Consider the following 19,835-nt stretch of genomic DNA (forward strand, 5'->3'; position numbering starts at 1 on the left):
CCGTTTGGTTTCAGGCTTCAGTCTCTGTGAGTGGAAGAACATGCTTCTCCTCCTGACTGGAGTTCAGCGTGTCTGCTGCATCATCAGCAAAGATGGACGCACTTGGAAATGTTTGTGTCTTCATTTAAATCCAAAGCCGAGGTTTGCGAGTTTGCTTGCTGTGCATGTGTTTGCATGGATACAGCACTGATTCTCTGCCCGACCACTTCAGTGTTATTTGAATAATGTTGTAATTATCATAATTCAAACAAAAGAGGGTTCAAGCTTGACTCCTCCAAACAAATCAGTGATGATGAAGACGCAACCTGACACATTTCACATGTCAGTTCCAATCATAGAGAACAAATAGTTTTTATTTTATTCTTTGTTTGTTTAGCTTCAGCGTATTTTTTTAAATGATATTACAGTTTTAGTGCATCTCCTCTAAAAGTGCAAACCTTGCTTTCAGAGTCTCACACAGCACCAGTTCCAAAGATGGAGGCTCAAGACAAATAAAATGATTTTAAAGTCACCACTAAATTTCACTGAAAGTAAGTAAATGTTGGATGTGCTGCAGGTGATGATGTTGATATAAGACATACCTGTCCCAGTGATCACACGGTGAACGGTGTTGCCACGGCAGCCGGATGCGAGCTTGTTGCCCGTGTTGACGGAGAAGTCCACCTTTGCCAGGTGTCAGCGTGGGTTTGTTCTGCTCGACGTCATAGGAAGGAGAGAGCGCTCCTCTATTTATTTTCAGTTTTTAGTTTCATTCGATGGAAACCTTTAGATTTTCTTCTTGTTAGGACTTGGAAAAGTTTACTATCCACATGACAGAGCACTCTGACTCATATCTGGTTATGTGTAAGATCAAGAGAATATGAGAAGTGATGGTAAACCTGAAGTCTGCTTTGGATAATTCTCTTTACCAAATCAGTTGGCAACATTTTAGTTTTGTGTTTTGAAGGTTTGAGTAATTGCAGCCACCACGAGTACATGAAAAAGGACTCGAGGTCTTTTTAAACCTTTATTTCCATCCTGTCTGAGCGCAGCTGACAAACGAACATCATGAAAACGATTCAACAGAAAAGTACCCAGTTCTTAGTTAAACTGTTTTCTATGTGAAAACTGTCGTTTCAGCTCTGTGTGATGGGAGAACATTACAGCCATGCGCTGAGTCCCCTTAGACAACAATGATGCTAAGTTTAGCTTGTAAAACAGTTTGCTAGTGTAGCTGCTGACACTAGTCTCATTTCAGTTTGATGGTACAAATGTAACAGGAGTGACATTATTGATATTTTACTATATACACAGCATTTTTGGAAATAGTAAGCTCAGTGGTGGAATCAAATATGATATTTCAGTCAAAATTCAAGGTATTTATGACCCCTGTGTGAAAGCTTTAGTTATATTTAAGGAAAATATCCCCAAAATAAAGTCAAAGATTTGATCCTTGTGTGTTTCAGATGAAATGAAGACAAACTGATGCAGTAAATATTCTTTTATTGATGAGAAAACTGTGCAGTATAATTTACTTAAGATACTGAAGATATGAGAGCATTAAACAGGCTGGTTTTGGGGTAAGAGGCTCTAACAGGAGAGAGATGATACAGAAACATGACATCCTTTTAAAATATTGACACACTTTATGAATGGGACAACTTTTCACAGCTCTTCTCCTCCTGCATTTAAATGAGCTGCATACTTTTCCCACTGAAACCAACAAAATCCCACTGTGATGAAAACAATATTTGAACTAAATATATTCTGGATAAATCAAAGCATTATCACAGTTGTCTGTGGTTCCCTTATTTTTCCTTCTTTCCCTGTCCTGTTCTTCCTGCTCTGTAGCTTATGTTGACACTGACTGATTAACAAAGTCCAAATGTAGAGGCCAGCTGTGCTTCTTCCACATCTGGATTAAACATGTTACAGCAGTTTGAACAGTGTTGTTCTTGGCTTGATTAAAACTTTAGTCCTAAACATAGTATTAAAAAAATCTCAATGCCAATACTTCAGACAACGACTCTTTGATTTGAAGTAATGCAGTGCCCTCTATTGACCAGTTATTAATATCATCATTAATATTATAATTTGAAACTAAGACTAGTCCTCTAAAGTTTTACTGCAGTATTCAAACAGACAAAGCTTTCTTTTTGCCGATCCATCGGTTCTTCTCATTACAGCTCACTGATTTAAATCCTTCGTCTTGGACATAGATTGCACAGTGACCATCAGAAGGAGACAGCAGGTTGATCCAGGAGCTGAGGAAAACAAGAATTCTGCTCAAGGCTGATGGACACTGGTACACTGTAATTGATTTATTCCAGATTTGGGAAATACTTGGAATTTATATTGAGTCAAAGTGTCTCTTACCTATTAGTCATATCCCTTCCATCCAACCACTTCCATTTCCCATCTTCAACTCTCAGACCAATCCAGTATCCTTTGTTTTCATCATATTTCCAACTATTTTCATTGACAGTTTTCTGAGGACAAAGAGAAAGTTGTCAGAGTTATTTAAACAATTTGCTCTAAGAAAGCTTTCAATCTAAAGAAATTATTTTTATTTCATGAAGTCTGTAATAACGTGTCCCACAATTTCCTCAGTACCTTTTCTTCTTCATTAATTACAACAGCCAGCCTGACAATTCCCAGCCAGCCTGACAAGGCTCACATTTTCTGTCTGCAAGAATAGAGAACTGTCAATAAACAACATCAGTGCATATCTATGTTAACTTAGGTAATTTTGTATAAATATATTTGGAACATACTGTTATTTTCTTTGGGACAATAGGCATCAATGCTCCATTGAGCTCGACTAACATTGAAGTCACTCCATGATGTCGACATCTGTTGTATTATTTCTGTTAGGTTTTTCTTCTGTGTCTCCAGCTCCTCATTTTTCATTTTGAGCATCTGTGTCTCTGCAGTCAAGTTTGTGATCTGTTTTTCTAAAACTGTGGAGACTATAAGGTTACAAAGGACAGCAGTTCGGTTTTTAAGTGGTTTGAATATATTTATGTTTCTTATAAATTAATGCAACAATAACTGTTAAAAAACACAATCAAATATAAAACATCACACTACTTTGCGTGTAAGTTTTAAAGTTATACTCACAGTAGAATCAAAGGACCATAATTAGTATTAGAATTCCCCAGCATGTTGCTAGTGATGGAAAAGATTTATTACAAGATGACTTCTTATATAGCAAAAAAAAAAAGTTATTTCAACAACTAAAATTATTCATAGTTTTCTTGAGAATAAAATGAAATGTGTCAAAGATCCCTTATTATTTAAGCATTTTTCTGTTATGTACAACCACAAAATACATATTGGAGGCAGACAAAAATGATTTAACTTTGGAACAGATCTATAATCTGTTCAATAATATAATTAATTTGAAATCAAAATTCAAATTCCCCCATTTGCTGTTTTGAGGAGGCAGACATTCTCTCTAGATTAAATTTTTATATTGAGTAATGCACAAATAATTTTTCGATTTCCAGTTTTCTTCAAGAGGTATATAAGGCATTCAGAACTATGTTTGCTGTATGCACATCCATAGATAATTCACTTACCTGACCTAAGACTCATAGTGAGGTAAGGTTGGAATACAGCAACTAAACCATGTGCATAGGTATTCATATATACTCTGCCAGAAACTCTGAACAGGCGTACAAAACCTTAGAGCTTGCATATAGTTCTCAGATTAAGGAATTTAAACACATTTGTGTTGAGAAGTTTTTATCTTGAGGGATTGATCTTGCTCCCATTTGTCAGTTGGGAAGGAAATTGAGTCATCTATTTTAAAAATAACTTCAGTTCAGTTGATTGGTATTAAATCTTGCCTGTATCACAGGCGCCTCTGTCAGTGCGCCCCAGGGTGACTGTGGCTACAATGTAGCTGCCATCACCAGTGTGTGACTGTGTGTGTGAATGGGTGGATGACTGGATGTGTAAAGTGCTTTGGGGTCCTTAGGGACTAGTAAAGTAGTAAAGACTAGTAGTATACAAATACAGGCCATTTACCATTTACCATTCATTTACTGATATTCAAGAAATTTACTGTTGCTGATTTCATAATTTGATACAAGTTATTGGAATTAAGTAAAGTTTCTGTCTTGAATAACATGTTCTAGATTTTTTACATTTGTAATTCGTTTCTCGTGCCACGAGGGAAAATGTTGTATTTTCTTTTTCTGATATATCTAGACTCCAAATGGGTGTTAGTTTACAGAGGATAAGTGAAGATTTAAAACAGTTTTAAAGCAGATTTCTACTCTTTAACTGAGTGCTTGTTCTAGCCCTAACAATGAGCTCTCTAAAAATCTTTGTTTTGACCTATTTTTAAAACATACTGCAATCGATTTTTTTTCCATAAAAATTTTGAGATGTTTGAGTGTAGTGACTTAAACCAAGAAATAGAGGGTTTATTAGGGATCAACAAGAAAAAAATATTTTTGAGACGGGTAAAGTTTTCCAACAGGTAAGATCATACTCTACCATTTTAGTAAACAAATGTGATTCTGGCTTGCTCTTCCCCTTTTTCTCTTGATTGGCAGCTCCATAATCAAAATCCTGTGTCCAATGTATCCACTATCCCTCTCATAACCATGTAAGCCTGGTCAGTTCACCTGGTCAGACACACCTTAACTCATTCTGACCCTTTGTATACTTCTGCATCATCCTCTTTCCCATATTTTCATGGTATGGTTCATAAAGAAAAAAGAAAGACTAGACTTATACTACAATATTTTACCAATTGCCAATAAATAACGTTAGCTGTATTAAAACATGTTGTTTTTCCCTGCTCGTGAACGCAACGTCGTACCCCCGATATCTGCGCTCTTCAACAGCGCTAGCGTTTCTACTGCGACTGCGCGAATTGTCTCCCGGAAACAGTATGGTTGTTTTGGTGTCTGCTAATGTTGTAGTCATTTGATAAAAGGCAGAGGAAAACTTTTACCGTGGCAGTTTTAGCTGTGGGATCAACACCACGTATCAGCATTATCTTCACTATGTTTTTTACGAGTTGATAGAATGAACAGTGCGAACAGAGAAAAGCAGATATTTTGTTTGTAGACATTTTATAGGTAGCTAACGGTTAGCTAGCCTGTTCTGGCTAACTGAGAGATTGTCACTTTGTCAACAACTTTTGTTCGACATGGACTCCGCGGCGCTGGAACTTGATGCTGTCACTTTTGCCAAAACAGCTGTAACATGTGACCAGAATGGCAAATATAACGAGGCTGTATTTTATTATAAGGTAAGTGCCAATAAGTTTTACCTGTAAACGTATGCCATTTTTCAGGGTTAGCGTTTTGCTAATCTTAGAAGTTCAAACTCACTTTCATTTCTGTAATAGCCGCAGGATTAGATTTAAGAAGTCTACTACTTTACGAATCAACAGTTTACAGATATATTTGGTCAAAGTTGAGGGTCGCTAGTGTCCCTGGATGCCAGTACTTAGTGACCGGATGTGATACTTTTCTAACCGCTGCCTCTTTTATGTTTGTTTTCCATAGGAGGCAGCTCAGGCCCTCATTTATGCTGGCATGGCAGGGTCCAAACTGGAAGGGATCCAGGAGAAAGTGAATGAATACTTGGATCGGGTTCAAGCCCTCCACAATGCAGGTAAGCTCACCTCACAATAGGCACAAAGGGTTTTGCTTCTGATGGCTTTTCAGATGAGTTACAAATGAAGGCTTAATGTGAAATATAAATCACATAAAAGCTACTCTAGTAATATAGAATGAAAATATAGACCTGGAACTGAATATACTCCCATTTTAATTAATGTATGGATAGCTGGAAACTATTATAATAAACACACTCCACATGTTGTTCATTAAACTTGTTGTCTAAAAGACACTCATTATCCTGTTTTACTGAGTTGTTGATTTATCTTGAGCAACACCTTTAAACAGGTGTATCTGTTTAATGGGTAAGAAAATGTTTCTCTTTTTCACTGAAAAGGACATAGTTTCTCAGTTTTTGTCTGACCAGTTTTTTCCATGACTCTCCTCATGCTCTTGATTTGTGTGTTCACATGGGTGTGGCCACAGAATGTACAAGAGTCTTGTTACCACTAGATGATGTGTAATGCTGGGTATTGCTGTTTAGTGATTTCTATGAAATAAAATGTAGAAATTGATTGCTCTTTTTTTCTATCATCTTTCTATCATTTATCCAGAAAGCTACCAAAAAAATCACAACTAAGTTAACTTAGCACCTGTCTGAGCCAGCGTTAACAAAGAATAATAATTGCTTTATGACATTTTTAAAGGTGGAGTTTATGTGTATGGTGTTGTATTAAGCTGCACCAGTAAACTTACTAAACTGATAGTTTAAGCACTATTTCAGCACTGTTCAAGAGATTAAAGGTGGCTCAAGAAAAGTTGTTGGAAGGTTAAATTCTGTTTTACTTACTGAATACAATGAGAGACAAATATGGGCAGACAGTACTTAAGATGAGTCTTTGGGTCAGATAGGAGAGACTAGGGAGCATTAATCTCCTTATCTAGTGTCTGGTCTTAATCTGTTTTGTAATGAAGATATTCATATTTCCAACTTTCATCTTGAGTTTTCATTTACTCAAGTATAATGTGCTAAAAACAGGTTTGGATAACTCGGTGTCCATTAAAAATCCTCTATGACAACAATGTAATTAAGACTCCATGGGAAAATTAATTAGGTCAAATTACCTGTTGTCTTAACCATTCCTTCCTTTGACCTTTGACATTAGTTCAAGCACAGAAAAGTGACCCACTGAAGTCCCGGCACCAGGTGGACCTGGAACGTGCCCACTTCCTGGTTACCCAAGCCTTTGAAGAAGATGAAAAGGGAAATGATGATGAAGCTATTGAACTGTACACTCAGGCTGTGGAGCTGTGCATTAAAACGGTTAGTCTCTTACTAGGCCCCTTTCTGTTTTTCATTTATCACTCACTGACTGACACTTAGACTTCCCTCATATTATCCCTGCTCATGCTCACATTAATTCCTCTTCCTGATTTCTTTTGTTTGTTTTGTTTTCACCAGTCAAGTGAAACATCTGAGCAAGTGCTGCAGAACAAACTGAAACAGCTGGCACGTCAAGCTTTAGACAGGTACATATAAAATGGTCCTGGTTTTGTGTTGTAAACTAGAATGTTCATCATTCATTTTAATGCTCTAGAGCTTTTTGTTTTAATGTTGTTGTTGTTGTTTTCACTTTTTGCATGTTAAAAAAACGCATAAGAAAAACAAAATAAACTTCTTCCACTATATTTTGCCAGAGCCGAAGGTCTTAAAGAATCCCAGTCCAAATCGGCTTCAGCTCAGGACAGGACAGGGGCTCCTGGAACCAAGCCCAGCACTGGTGCCAGTTCAGGAGGACCTGTCCGCCAGTTCCTCCCTCTTGGGCCAGACTTCAGCCTCAATGACCGACAGCAATCCCAAACTGTCCGGGCTGTGCAGTCCAGTGAGCCCCAAGGTCAGCGCTACACATCTGAGGAGATCGAGGTACTCAGGTGAGAAGGCTCACTGAATATGTCATAAAGACCAATGTTTCTGGGTATCCCTTTAGTATACCCTTCTAGTTGCTGAAAATTTTTAGAAAGTATAACATTTACATTTTTTTCGAATGTAGTTTTGTGCTAAATCACTGCACCAGGTGGCAAATGAAATAACTGCCTCAGCCTTTGATGAGATTATTTTGAAATCTTTGGATGCAAAAGATGCCTGGAAAACTTATATAGGGCCTTTTAATGCCCTAATGGTTTTATCCTTTTTAAATATGTAAATACCACTGCAAAATTATGTGTCAAAGCGTTTCTATTTCATTAAACTTGTGCTTTATTTTCAGGAGTACATCTACAATCAATGGGATAGCCTACGTGCCCTTCATGAGCGTGGACCTTAAAGAGCGATTTGCCTTTCCTGTACCTTTATCGTGAGTTTGCTTTATTGTTTGCAGTCAGTTTTTATAATAGTAACATTATTTCAAAGCTAATACAAGCCTCACTTAGGCATTCAGGAGAGAAAAGTCATGTGTGGATGTATGTATTTTGGAGACAGTCTTAAGATTTGTAGAAACTGCAGTATCTGTTTCTTGACACATTGAAGGGAAGGATACCTGAAACACTTTTGCTTTGTACTGTAGTTGAAAATTGGTGACATAGAAAAATAAAATGTGTGACTGAATTGGCTAAACACAGTTTTTATTTTTATTTTATTTTTTTCTTCTCACCAGGGACAAATCAGGGAAACTGGCTTTGTCACCCAAACAGAAAGCCATCTTCTCCCGCTGGGTTCGGCCAGATGAGATCTGCAATAACCCCACCATGATCATGTCTGTGTCCAGCTTCAGCATCAAACAGGTTGGACTGGTTTCGTTTTATTTCCACAATCCTCAATTGATCTCTACATGTATCTTCTAAAATGCTTATATTTAAATATTAAATAAAAATCTTGTTCAAACTTTGTCCTTTACCACAATTATTTTTCTAATGTTAGTTATTGAAGAATCATGCATTTAAAATTTGTTTCTTTACCATGGGTATGGTAAAGAAATGTTGTTGTTTTTTGTTCACTGCTTAAATTCATCCAGTAGATGGCACAGTAACACCACAGATAAGCGTTTTTATGAGAGACTATTTAAAAAACCTTTTGATATGTAACTGAACATTCAGTGTAAAAAGTCCAAACTCAGACTTAAAGTAATGGTGATTTTATGCAATGTATTTAAATGTATGTTTATATATATTAACCCGTTCACATTGATTTCCTCATTTCATCTTCTGTCCAGACGGTGGTATCTGACTGTTCGTTTGTGGCCTCTTTAGCCATCAGTGCAGCCTACGAGAGACGCTACAACAAAAAACTCATCACCAGGTGCTGTGTAGCTTCTGTTCTTTACTGATATTGTTTTTATGGCACATCAGCATGCAGTGCATTTTAATTTAAACTGTCTTTCATACTAAAAAGCAAAATAGCCATTGAACCTTGCATGTGTGTGTGTTGCAGCATAATCTACCCTCAGAACAGACGAGGAGAGCCAGAATACAACCCCTGTGGAAAGTACATGGTCAAACTCCATATCAACGGAGTTCCCAGGAAGGTAAACAACGAATTACAACAGTCAGTTACCTGTTGGTTATTTGCATTACAAATATTTTGTCTTTACAATGTGAATTGAGGGTTTTTTTGGGGGGTGTGGGGTGTGTGTGTGTGTGTGTGGGGGGGGGGGGTGTTGTTGTTGTTGTTTTAGATTTAATAATGCATTCTGGCGTTAATTTAAATATAACAATAGTTATTTTTTAAAAATAAAAGTATACAAATTCAACCCTTTTTTTTTTTTTACTTCAAAAAATGGAAAATGGGGAAAAAGTCTTACTTCTATCTGATAACTGCTGTGCATGAGAAAAAGTTATAGTTATGTTCTTTGTTATATTACTCCTGCTTTCCTTAAACTGAGAAACTAACTCTTTGCCTGTTCCAGGTTATTATAGATGACTTCCTCCCAGTGGATCGCAATGGAGAGTTATTGTGCTCCTACTCCAGCAACAGGAACGAGCTCTGGGTGTCCCTGATTGAGAAGGCTTACATGAAGGTGATGGGTGGCTACGACTTCCCTGGTTCCAACTCGGTGAGTAAACTGGGACATTTGTTAATTATTGATTTCTCCTGGTGCAAACTGGTAACATCTAAAAACAGCTCCCGATAAAAAGTAATTAAGTAAAATATTTTGTGCAGGGATTTGCTGGAACTGAGGAGAAAGGAATGTACAGTTGCAATAAGTTTAAATATATTTAAAAATAAATGTGCATATTTTTTTTAGCTTGATACATTTGTGTCTTTGTAATTAGTTCACTTCCAGGTTTAGTAACTCCAAAAAGCTTATTTTGTTTCTAAATTTTGCAGCCATGCTGTTGAACAACTTTCTGCATGTATTCTGAATTCGAAAAAAGTCTGATGTCAAAGTCAAGAAATTAGTTTTCTTAAGAACTGTTTTCATAATAGCGTAATTTTTACAGAATATTGATCTGCATGCTCTCACCGGATGGATCCCTGAACGCATCGCTATGCACTCTGACAATCAGTCGTTCAACAGGGACGACACCTTCCGCATGCTCTTCCAGAGGTAGGTGCACAGACTTGCATGGGCATAATTATTTTATAGGCCATAATAAATTCCTCAACTAAACATCTGTGCTTATTCTCACTCTGTGTGTGCTTCTCTCTCTCCTGTTTAAGGTTTCACAGGGGTGACGTTCTCATCACCACTGCAACGGGTGTAATGACAGAGGAGGAAGGGGAAAGATGGGGTTTAGTGCCAACACACGCCTACGCTGTTCTTGACATCAGGGAATACAAGGTTAGCGTTGGTTGTTTACATTATACTGTCAGTTTATACACATCAAGCCATTAGTGGCCCCTCATACACAGTGGATAGTGGACTTTCTAATTTCCAGCAGGGGGAACTGATTTTGTTGCAAAAAAAAAAAAAAGTCAGATTGATGTTTGTGAGAAAATGTTTCTACTTTTCACCTGATTTGTTTCTTTAAGCACTTATCAAGTTAAATTTGTATACAAAGATGATCATAAAAGAACGATGGGATTGTCTTACTATTGCGGTTGCACATTCAGTGTTTCCTTCAATTTTTCATCTGCCTTATATTGACTCAGAGATGGAGTATGGGGGGAAATCAGGTTTATGACATTTATATTATACTTACCCTGCTGCAGCGCCGATATCCGTAACACTGGTGAACTCAATATTTCAATATGAATTGAATTCAGCCCTGCTAACCGGCTGTGCAGGTATCTCTGAAGCTTCTAAGAGGTCTCTGTGCATGGTTTTGCTAGTGATTGTCAATTAGGACTTCCTTAACAAGCTGCTCATGTCAGTAGGTTCAGAAAATGATGAAAACAAAAAAGTTTTTAAAAAAAGAAGAAAAAAACTTTTTTAAACTTCCCAAAATACAAAAAATTCCTCATGACGCTAAACTGAAGAATGAGCATTTCATTCTTATAATCTTGCTTAGTAAATGTTTAGTAAACCCACTAGTTTGTAGTATTTGTAGATAATTCTGTCATTTTTTTTCTGCTCGTGTGATTAACCTCATACCTGCGGGTTTGTTTCTCTTGTAGAAAATGCGATTCCTGCAGCTAAAGAATCCGTGGAGTCATCTGCGGTGGAAGGGACGCTACAGTGAGCGCGATGAGAAGAACTGGACACCTGAGCTCCTGAAATACCTCAACTTTGACCCCAAGACAGCTCAGAAGTTTGATAACGGTATCTGAGTTTATTGAGTTTTACATTCAGTACTTTGACATTGGTCACACACATAAGTCTTTATATTGTGTCTTTAAGTAATTCCAGGGTATGGAGCATATTCTGTCGCAGTTTAGCTGTTACAGTCGGTTTGTTTTTCTGTTCCTGGTAACTAATGCACTATTTATTTATTTATTTTTTACGCTTTTTAAACATTGTATATACACTTACTGTGTGTGCATTTAAGAACCTTGTGAAAATGTTAGTCACATTCTTAAATAATCAAAGGGTATTTTAAATGTTAAAGAAATATGTGGCACTTTGCGTCATGCATAAAATTACTCACACAGTGCTAGATTAAATAGAGGGTATGCCACACTCTGGTTGCCTCTGTCAGGTGGTTTTAGTGTTTACACTTTCTCATCACAGAGAGAGACAGAGGTGCTGAAATCTTTAACATTTGCCATTATAATATCTCAGAAGACAGTTTACCGGTGTTGCAGTTCAATAAAATATGAATTGGATAAACATAAGAAAATAAATGGACGGATAGATTAGCAAACTGATTCCTTCTCACTGTCACCAGATCCACCATCTTTCTGTATGTAGTTTGGATGTTCTCCCTGGTGTCCAGGTACACTGGTTTCCTGCCACAGTCCAAAGACATTCAGTTAGTCAGGTTAGGTTAATTAGTGATTCCAAATTGGCCGTAGGTAAAAAGGTTGAGTGTGAATGGTTATCTGTCTCTCTGTGTCCACCCTGTGACTCACTGGCAACATGACCAGGGTGTACCTAAAGGCAGCTGGGATCGGCTTCCACCAACCCTAAACTGGATAAACAGAAGAAAGTGGATGGAAAGATAACTGCTGTTGTGAATGGGTGCCATATAAATAAAAAAAATAATTCAAAATGAAATAGTATCCACAAAAGAGCTTAAGAAGGTAGAATAAAAATATTATGCTTTACAAATAATGAACATTGGAGAGTGTTTAAAAATTAAAATCCCTTGCTAAGAAAGCAAAAGTTACAAAAGTTATGATGTGCAGCGCTGACTTTATTCATAAGCTTATGACATAGTCGATATGTTGCCAATGAAATCCAGTATATACCTGAAGTCAGTGTAAGGGTATGAATCCAAACAAGTTTTATCTCTCTTGGCAAACTTAAAATGATTAAAAAATGATAAATTAGTGTTAACGATCAACTTGTGTTTGCTTTTCAGGTGTGTTCTGGATTGCATGGGAGGACCTTTGTCAGTACTATGATGTCATCTACCTGAGCTGGAATCCTGCACTCTTTAAAAACTCCTCCTGTATTCACAGGTGTCTGTTAATTTATATTACTCGTGTTTTATGGATGCAGAGTTTGTCACTCACATTTTAAGGACTATTCAAGGGAACAAAAAACATTACATAGTATCTTACTCTTAAATATTCTGGTACATTTTGTGACATTCTACACTGACATGTCTATGTTCTGGTTTCTTTTCCATCTGCAGTACCTGGGATGGAAAGCAGGGTCCAGTGAAGGATGTCTACAGTCTTGCCAACAATCCCCAGTACAGGCTGGAGGTTCAGTGTCCAGCTGGTGGGGCTGCTGTGTGGGTGCTTCTCACCAGACACATCACTGATAAGGTAAAGGCACAGATCTGATATGTTTTTATTTCATCCAGATTTCATTTCCATTAATGTGGTGGCCTGATACTGTAATGCTACACTTTTGTGCTATGACTGTGTCTGTCCAGGATGATTTTGCACAAAACAGAGAGTTCATCACGCTGGTCGTTTACAAGACGGATGGCAAGAAGGTTTACTATCCAGGTGAGGTTTGACAGATGCCTTCGAGGACATTTTTTTTCTTTCTCTGCACCACCGAGCAAGGACAGTTCCACTATAGATGAATGGTAGCAGGAGATTGATGGCAGCCTTTATTTCTGCCCTTCCGCCGCATACAGCAAGGTCAGATGCCTGGAAGAAAGAGATTAGTCTATTGCAGAGCCCTTTTTACAACGACACAAAGAAAAACTCCACTTCACTAACATTTACTACCCTATAAAATTGATACTGGGGGTTAAGAAGAAATTCAGTTAGAAGTTGAGTTTGAAGAAAGTTTTACGTTATCTGTAAGCTACAGTGTGGTTATTTACTTTGAATACCTCCTCTTCCTCCCCAGCGGATCCCCCTCCTTTCATAGATGGCATCCGTATCAACAGTCCACACTATCTGACCAAGATGAAGCTGACCAGTGCAGGAACACACACCTTTACCCTGGTGGTTTCCCAGTACGAGAAACAGACCACCATCAACTACACACTGCGGGTGAGAGATGTTAACTCTGTTTATGCTCATACACAGAAGTACAATCTGAAAAGTAATTTAAAAAGTCTAGTCTTAATTCTTTTTTTACTACTGAAATCATTTCTAACTCTAACTAGAATTTGATGTGACAGCTGGTAACAACAGTTTCAAAGCTATCTATTGGGCATTTTGTCAGAAGAACTCAAGTACACAGGAGCCAAGTTGATCTATAAGTTTCAGTTGGGTTTCCTACAAACTCATAAGGATCAAAACCTGGTTATGCTGGAATAAGCACGATGTCTGTTTCTGTTTCTGTCAGACTTACTGTACATACTTATACATGCAGTTAGGAACAGTGACTGCTCTTCTCTGATCTCCTCTCCCTATAAATTAAAATTCACCTCTCACATTATTCTGCTACACCCACTTCAGCTTGTCTGAAAAAGCAGCTCCTTGAATGTAGATTCTCAGAGACTTTTTAAGTGCAGGCATGTGCTGCGTGACCCAAATATATTTTTTAGTTATTTATAATTCATGGACTGCAAACCGCAGTGAGGACTTGGGAAAACAGTTTATACTGAAATCCCTCATTAAAAAAAACAACGTGCACTCGTGTGCACGTGTCAGCTGGAAGCTTTGTGTTTTATGTGTGTGTGAATTCTGTAACAGCAACACGACTGCTGTAAACACTGCAGGCTTTCTCTCAGTTTCTCTCTCTCCCTCTGTCTCCAACAAGCCAGCCGTGAAGAAAAAATCCCCTCCTATCAGCTCACATCAGTGTTTCTCTATGAGTATCATCTTTGGAAGAACTGATTGAACTCTCTCGTGTTCACTGTGTTTTCACCAGAGATCAAACCCTGAAGCAGAAAATCTGATTTCTTTTCTGATGTTTCTTTTGCCAAACTGGCACTGATATAAAAGATCTATTTTATGAGCAGATGGTTAAGAATTCAGTTTTCTACAGTGTTTTGAGCTACAATATTCACATTTTGACAAAGTTATAGATGATGAAGGAGTATTATTAGTAGGGCTGGGTATCGTCACTGATTTCTAGGTCCTGAATCGATTTGATTCAATTTGATTCGATTCGATTCAATTCGATTTGAATCTGGGAAATTTCTCCTCAGACAGTCAGAAATATTATAATTCAGACCAGTACATTTACATATTTTTGTATCTATAAAAAGGAAGCTGACACTTTCCAGACTCAAAGGTGTGAGCATCACAGCAGATGCCTTTGTGTCAAAGTAGCTGAAGATAAAACACAGAAAAACATGAAGGTGATTTTCCTGTTCTGGGATTTTATAAAAATATTCTGCAGTACATCAAAAACGAAAGAAAACCATTAATCAACTTATGAATATTACCTCTGAAGTTACAGCGGTTTTATTAGAGACACGGCTAAGCATTTTGTATAATTTTAAAAAGTTTAAATTTGTTCAGAAGCCTATTGAACGGCAGAAATTAGGTTTTCTTTTCGGAAGTAAGTAAAAGGAAAAAAAAACAGCGGCCGACAGCACTGTAAATAATGGTAGACTTGTGCGTAACAAGCAAGCGAATAATGCAGAAAACAGATTTTTAGATGGGAAACTGTTCTTGAAGTACACTGAGAAAGAGAAAGAGAGAGCTGTGCATGAAGTGTGATTTTATTGTGGTGGAAGCAAAACAGCAAAAGTCAGAGGGAGTCCATGACGATGTTTATGTGAAGCTTAGTTGGGATCTTCTTTTGGTGCTGGTTCGGTCAATATTGTTTGGAGAGAGATCAAACTAACAGCTTTAGAATCAGTGCAAAAAGGACGTAAGCACAAAGCGCGGACCCGCCGAAACATCAGAATCAGTGAGCTGTCGGCTTTCAGCCCCGACCGTGTCCGTGCCGTCGGGTAAGAAAGGCGACATCTCACTGATTCTGATCCGCGGGTCCGCGCTTTGTGCTTACGTCTTTGTGCAGAAGCCGTGTACCTGCCCTTATTTACTGTTTTAAATGTTTGGTGGTTGTCAAAATTTTGTGACGTTTCACCTGAGATTCTGGAATTTTGGGCAAAAATACATTTATATAAAAAAAAAAGTCGATTCAGGATTTTAATGAATCGATATCACGTTATCCAAGCCAGAATCGATTTTAATTGATGAATCGATTATTAAAACCCACCCCTAATTATTAGGTACGGTATTTTCTTTGGTTGCTTCCTTTGAATATTTTACTGAGCAGTTTGCCCACTAACAATGTGAACCCTAAAATAATGGAGGTTGTTTCTTTATGCAGGTCTACACTGGATGCAAATTCACCTTCTCCAAGATCCCAAATCCCTTCACTCACACAAAAAGGGTATGATATCTATAAATCAACAACTAAATTCTGTGCATTATGTATTTTATCATGCAGTTTAGGACTGGTACATTTTTGGGCAATTTGGTTAGCTAAATTAGACAACATTATATTAACTGTATTCTGTGAATATATTTACCTTGTCCAAACAGTTGGGTATTGTGGATATTATGTTTACTGACTTTATTTCTGTCTTCAGATCAATGGTCAGTGGAAGGGGCTCAGTGCCGGTGGCTGTGGAAACTACAAAGACTCGTACAAAAACAACCCAATCTATCAGATTAACCTGGAACGGTCCGGACCGCTGCTCATCGAGCTCCGAGGATCCAGGTGAACAATATACCAAATGTGGTATAGAGTAAATTGGGTCTCCATATGACAATAATATTCTAATAGGAGCACAGTTTTCAATTTTCATTGAAATCATTCATGTAGTTTTAGCTCCAATAGATTTAAAAGCTTGTTTTACTTTTACTTCATCTGTGCTCGTAGTTGTATAATCTGCATATAGCAGAAAATGATGACATAAAACAAACACTGAAACCATCAGCATCATCAACCTCTTAGTCTGGGTATCTATGTGCTACTTAGAAAATGCCAGCAAAAGGATTCTGGGGAAATTTGATTTTATAACACAAAATTGGGTTAAATTAGTCCTCCGGGGTCGTGGTCACGGCACTTATTTTGGCGCTCAGATCTCTAACCAACTGATGGAATTTATGTCAGCACAGCCAAAACTACTTGAAAGTCTTTGTCACTCTGTGCTACATTATTATATAAAGACTTCAGAAGTGAAATGGAATTTGAATTTGTTAAATGTTCGCCTGAAACAAGATTTGCAGTCCAACAGATAAACCAGGTTATGCTTTTCTAGTTGTTCACACTGTAGGGAGGGTTAACAGTGACACAGATGGCACAAAAACTAAGTTTGTTCACCATGCCAATGGCAGATGTTTTTGTAGTGGTTTTGTTTTGTTTTTCTGGCATTAAATCTCCTCGTTAATGGCAATAATTTTGGGGATTTGCCACTTATATTTTACTTCATTTCAAGCATATTTGTTTGACTAGCTTCAAGTGACTTATTAGCACAACGGCTAAATGACTTTTCTCATGTAGCATTAGCACATAAAAATCCTCTGGCTCAATCTCTTACCTTCTTTCTACCTTACATACTGAGACACACAGGCTTGTTGCACTAAAGTCCAACTCTGCACTGCAGGAAACCAAATAAAGGCAAAACAAAAAGCTGTTATTTTTCCTCAACAATGATAAGATAAGATAAAAAACTTTATTAATCCCTCGGGTGGGTTCCTCTGGGAAATTCAATGGATAACCCTATGACTTTAGCTTGAGCATCTTTGATCTGTGTAGAAGTCAGTTGCTATTCTCTGCATTTTATTTCTGTTCTGTGTCTGCAGGCAGTACAGCGTTGGTTTTGAGATGGTGACAGTGTCGACAGTGGGTGATCCAGGCTCAGCTGCCTTCCACAAGAAGAGCAGTGGCGATTACAGGTACAGTAATGAGCAGGCATCATCGTGAAAGGTACACAGGCTGCAGAGCAACAAGTCCACCCTGACCATAAGCTGAGTTTGATGTCTGGTCATTTATCAACACTGTAGAAGATTTGTTTGAGTTCACTTACAGCATCAGGACCATTGTTACAACTGAGCAGTACATTGATCTGATGCGATATCTTTGTGACTTTCTGAGGGCAAAATGAATTTTAATTTGATTGAAAGTATTTATTTATTACTGCTGTAAGGGATCACAAAAATGTTTCTTACTACAATTTGCATATTTCGAAAATATTGATCAATTAATTTTGTTCTTCAAAAACGTGTCTCCATCTGCGATTGTAGATCTTTACCATCATTAAATTTTTAACAGGTCAATACTAAAACAGTCAGCAGGAATATGTATTAAGCTGTGGATTTTATTGTTTACAAGCATGTGGGCATAGCTGAGTGAGTTCAGTGTTTGACATGCAGTAATTTTAGATTTTACCACCAGGGGGCAGCATTTTATCAGTCGGTGTGTTACGATGTTTTCAGATTTTTGCTGCTGTTTAAGATGTTTAAGTCTTTTTAGCAAACCCAGTTTCCTTAAGAGAATTTGAAAGTGTTCCTGATTACTTGCCAGGTTTAAAAAAAATAAAATTAAAATAACATCAACAAATTATTCTGTTTATAGATTTGGTTAGGTTTGGAAGATTAAAAACTCTTTTTTTTTTAATAAAAGAATTTACAGAAAGTACCTTTAAGTCAAAGTCGTTCAAATGAAGAAGGGTTAGTCTGATCAATTTTGCTTGAAAATGAAAATCTGATGTTTAGTTTCCCACACCTCTGAAATGACATCAACCTCTGCCATGAATTAACGTCACAGCCTCTTCCTTGCTTCTTGCAGATGTGGTTTCTGCTACATGGAGGTGGATCATGTCCCAGCAGGCATCTATAACGTCACCCCCACCACTTTCCTGCCTAAACAGGAAGGACCCTTCTTTTTGGACTTCAGCAGTACTTCAACCCTGAAGGTCTCCCAGCTCCAATGAAGATGGAGCTGGGATTGGGAGGAAGGTACTTGGTGGCATTGTGGAATATATTTCTGAAACTGCATTTTGGAAGTGCCAAGGCCTCCACAAAGCCCAGAATGTGACTGCTGCTAGCATTTTCTCTTCTTTCACTGAGACTTTTGCTGATGTGGACTTGAATTTCAAAACTGACTCAAGGATACCACAAAGCTGTTCTGGAGATATAATCAAGAGGCACTTTGATATGGACTAAAACGCATAACCATCAAGGCATCTTGGGACAAAAACATCTCTGCCAAATTAGAAAACAGCCCATTACAAGCCTCACAAAGTAATGGTGTTAAGAGCAGTAACTCCTTTTGCCCTAATAAGGCACACAGTTCCTCAAATAGAATAATTAGTATCAACATTTTTGTTCTTATTGTAGGCAATTCTGAGTGATTTCATGGAACAATAATGATTATACAGACACATCTGGGATTCATCGGGATGTGGAGCAGTAACGGGGTTGAAGCTGCAGAATTAGTGACATCGCTACTTAAACACAGCAGATTTTTCTACTTCTTCACAGGATCTGTTTTGCTGCGGGGAACGCCTCAGCACTAAAGAGCTACAGCCTTGTGGTTTCGAATCACAGGTTTAATTTTAAGACAAGGATTATGTATTTAAGATATCACGGTACTTTTGGATTGTAGCCGAGTGCATTCAGCCTAAAATGTGACCAGCAGCAAGCCAACCAGTGTTGAACTATACACATAAGTAAATGAAATGATGAAGCTGAAATTCAAAATTAATTAAAAGACCAAGGGGGGAAAAAAACACACAACTCTAATGAGAAAAGTAGTCCAAGGGTTTCATGTTTGAGGTGCTCATTACTTCAAAGCTTCAAAGACACTGACAACCACAATTAAAAAAACCACAACATGCTGTTTCTGAGAAGTAATTAAATCACTTTCAGAGTATATCGAAATCTTATCTGTTGTGACATTCACTTCTTCTAGCAATTAAATAAGCTGCCAAAAAAGCTGTTTAAAAAAACAGTGGTGGAAGGGGCAGTTAGTTTCTTTGAACCACCAACAAAATATTTATTTTAATTCTCAGGAGCAGGGCAGCATCACAGGGAATCCAGTATGGCAGCAGTCGAATGATGTCTCTACATGTTGTCTGTGGATGTGATGGCTGAGTGAGAAACAGCCTGATTTCACTGACAGGCTTCACGTTGAGTTTGTTATACCTGAGCATGCGTATGTGGGTGCGTGTAGATGTCCGATTGTCACTGTTCCAAACTTAAATGTCTTGCCAAGTACCCATAATATGTTTACCTTTTGTTTTGTCGATGCACTGCACTTTAAACTCTTTTTCATCATGTTTACTCTTTGGTTCATCGGTGCGAACAGCAGCTCAACCTAAGTCACCGTGTTTCCTCAGTTTATCGTGTAGAAAGTT

At 37.7% G+C, this 19,835-nt stretch overlaps 1 protein-coding gene across 1 annotated transcript; it reads left to right on the forward strand.

The window, feature by feature from the left end:
* The first annotated feature begins 4,857 nt into the window (after positions 1-4,857).
* Positions 4,858-18,678, forward strand: capn7 (calpain 7). The gene is made up of 21 exons (XM_085177460.1): positions 4,858-5,248; positions 5,508-5,616; positions 6,728-6,885; positions 7,024-7,091; positions 7,260-7,493; positions 7,829-7,915; positions 8,216-8,342; positions 8,771-8,856; positions 8,989-9,082; positions 9,464-9,610; positions 9,999-10,105; positions 10,219-10,339; positions 11,116-11,260; positions 12,462-12,561; positions 12,738-12,873; positions 12,984-13,059; positions 13,412-13,557; positions 15,800-15,862; positions 16,062-16,192; positions 17,281-17,373; positions 18,266-18,678. Exons 1-21 carry the CDS (start codon positions 5,147-5,149, stop codon positions 18,408-18,410), a joined length of 2,475 nt encoding a protein of 824 aa, XP_085033586.1. The 5' UTR covers positions 4,858-5,146; the 3' UTR covers positions 18,411-18,678.
* The last annotated feature ends 1,157 nt before the right edge of the window (positions 18,679-19,835 follow it).

Source organism: Neolamprologus multifasciatus, chromosome 11, assembly GCF_963576455.1.
Source record: "Neolamprologus multifasciatus chromosome 11, fNeoMul1.2, whole genome shotgun sequence".
NCBI lineage: Eukaryota > Metazoa > Chordata > Actinopteri > Cichliformes > Cichlidae > Neolamprologus > Neolamprologus multifasciatus.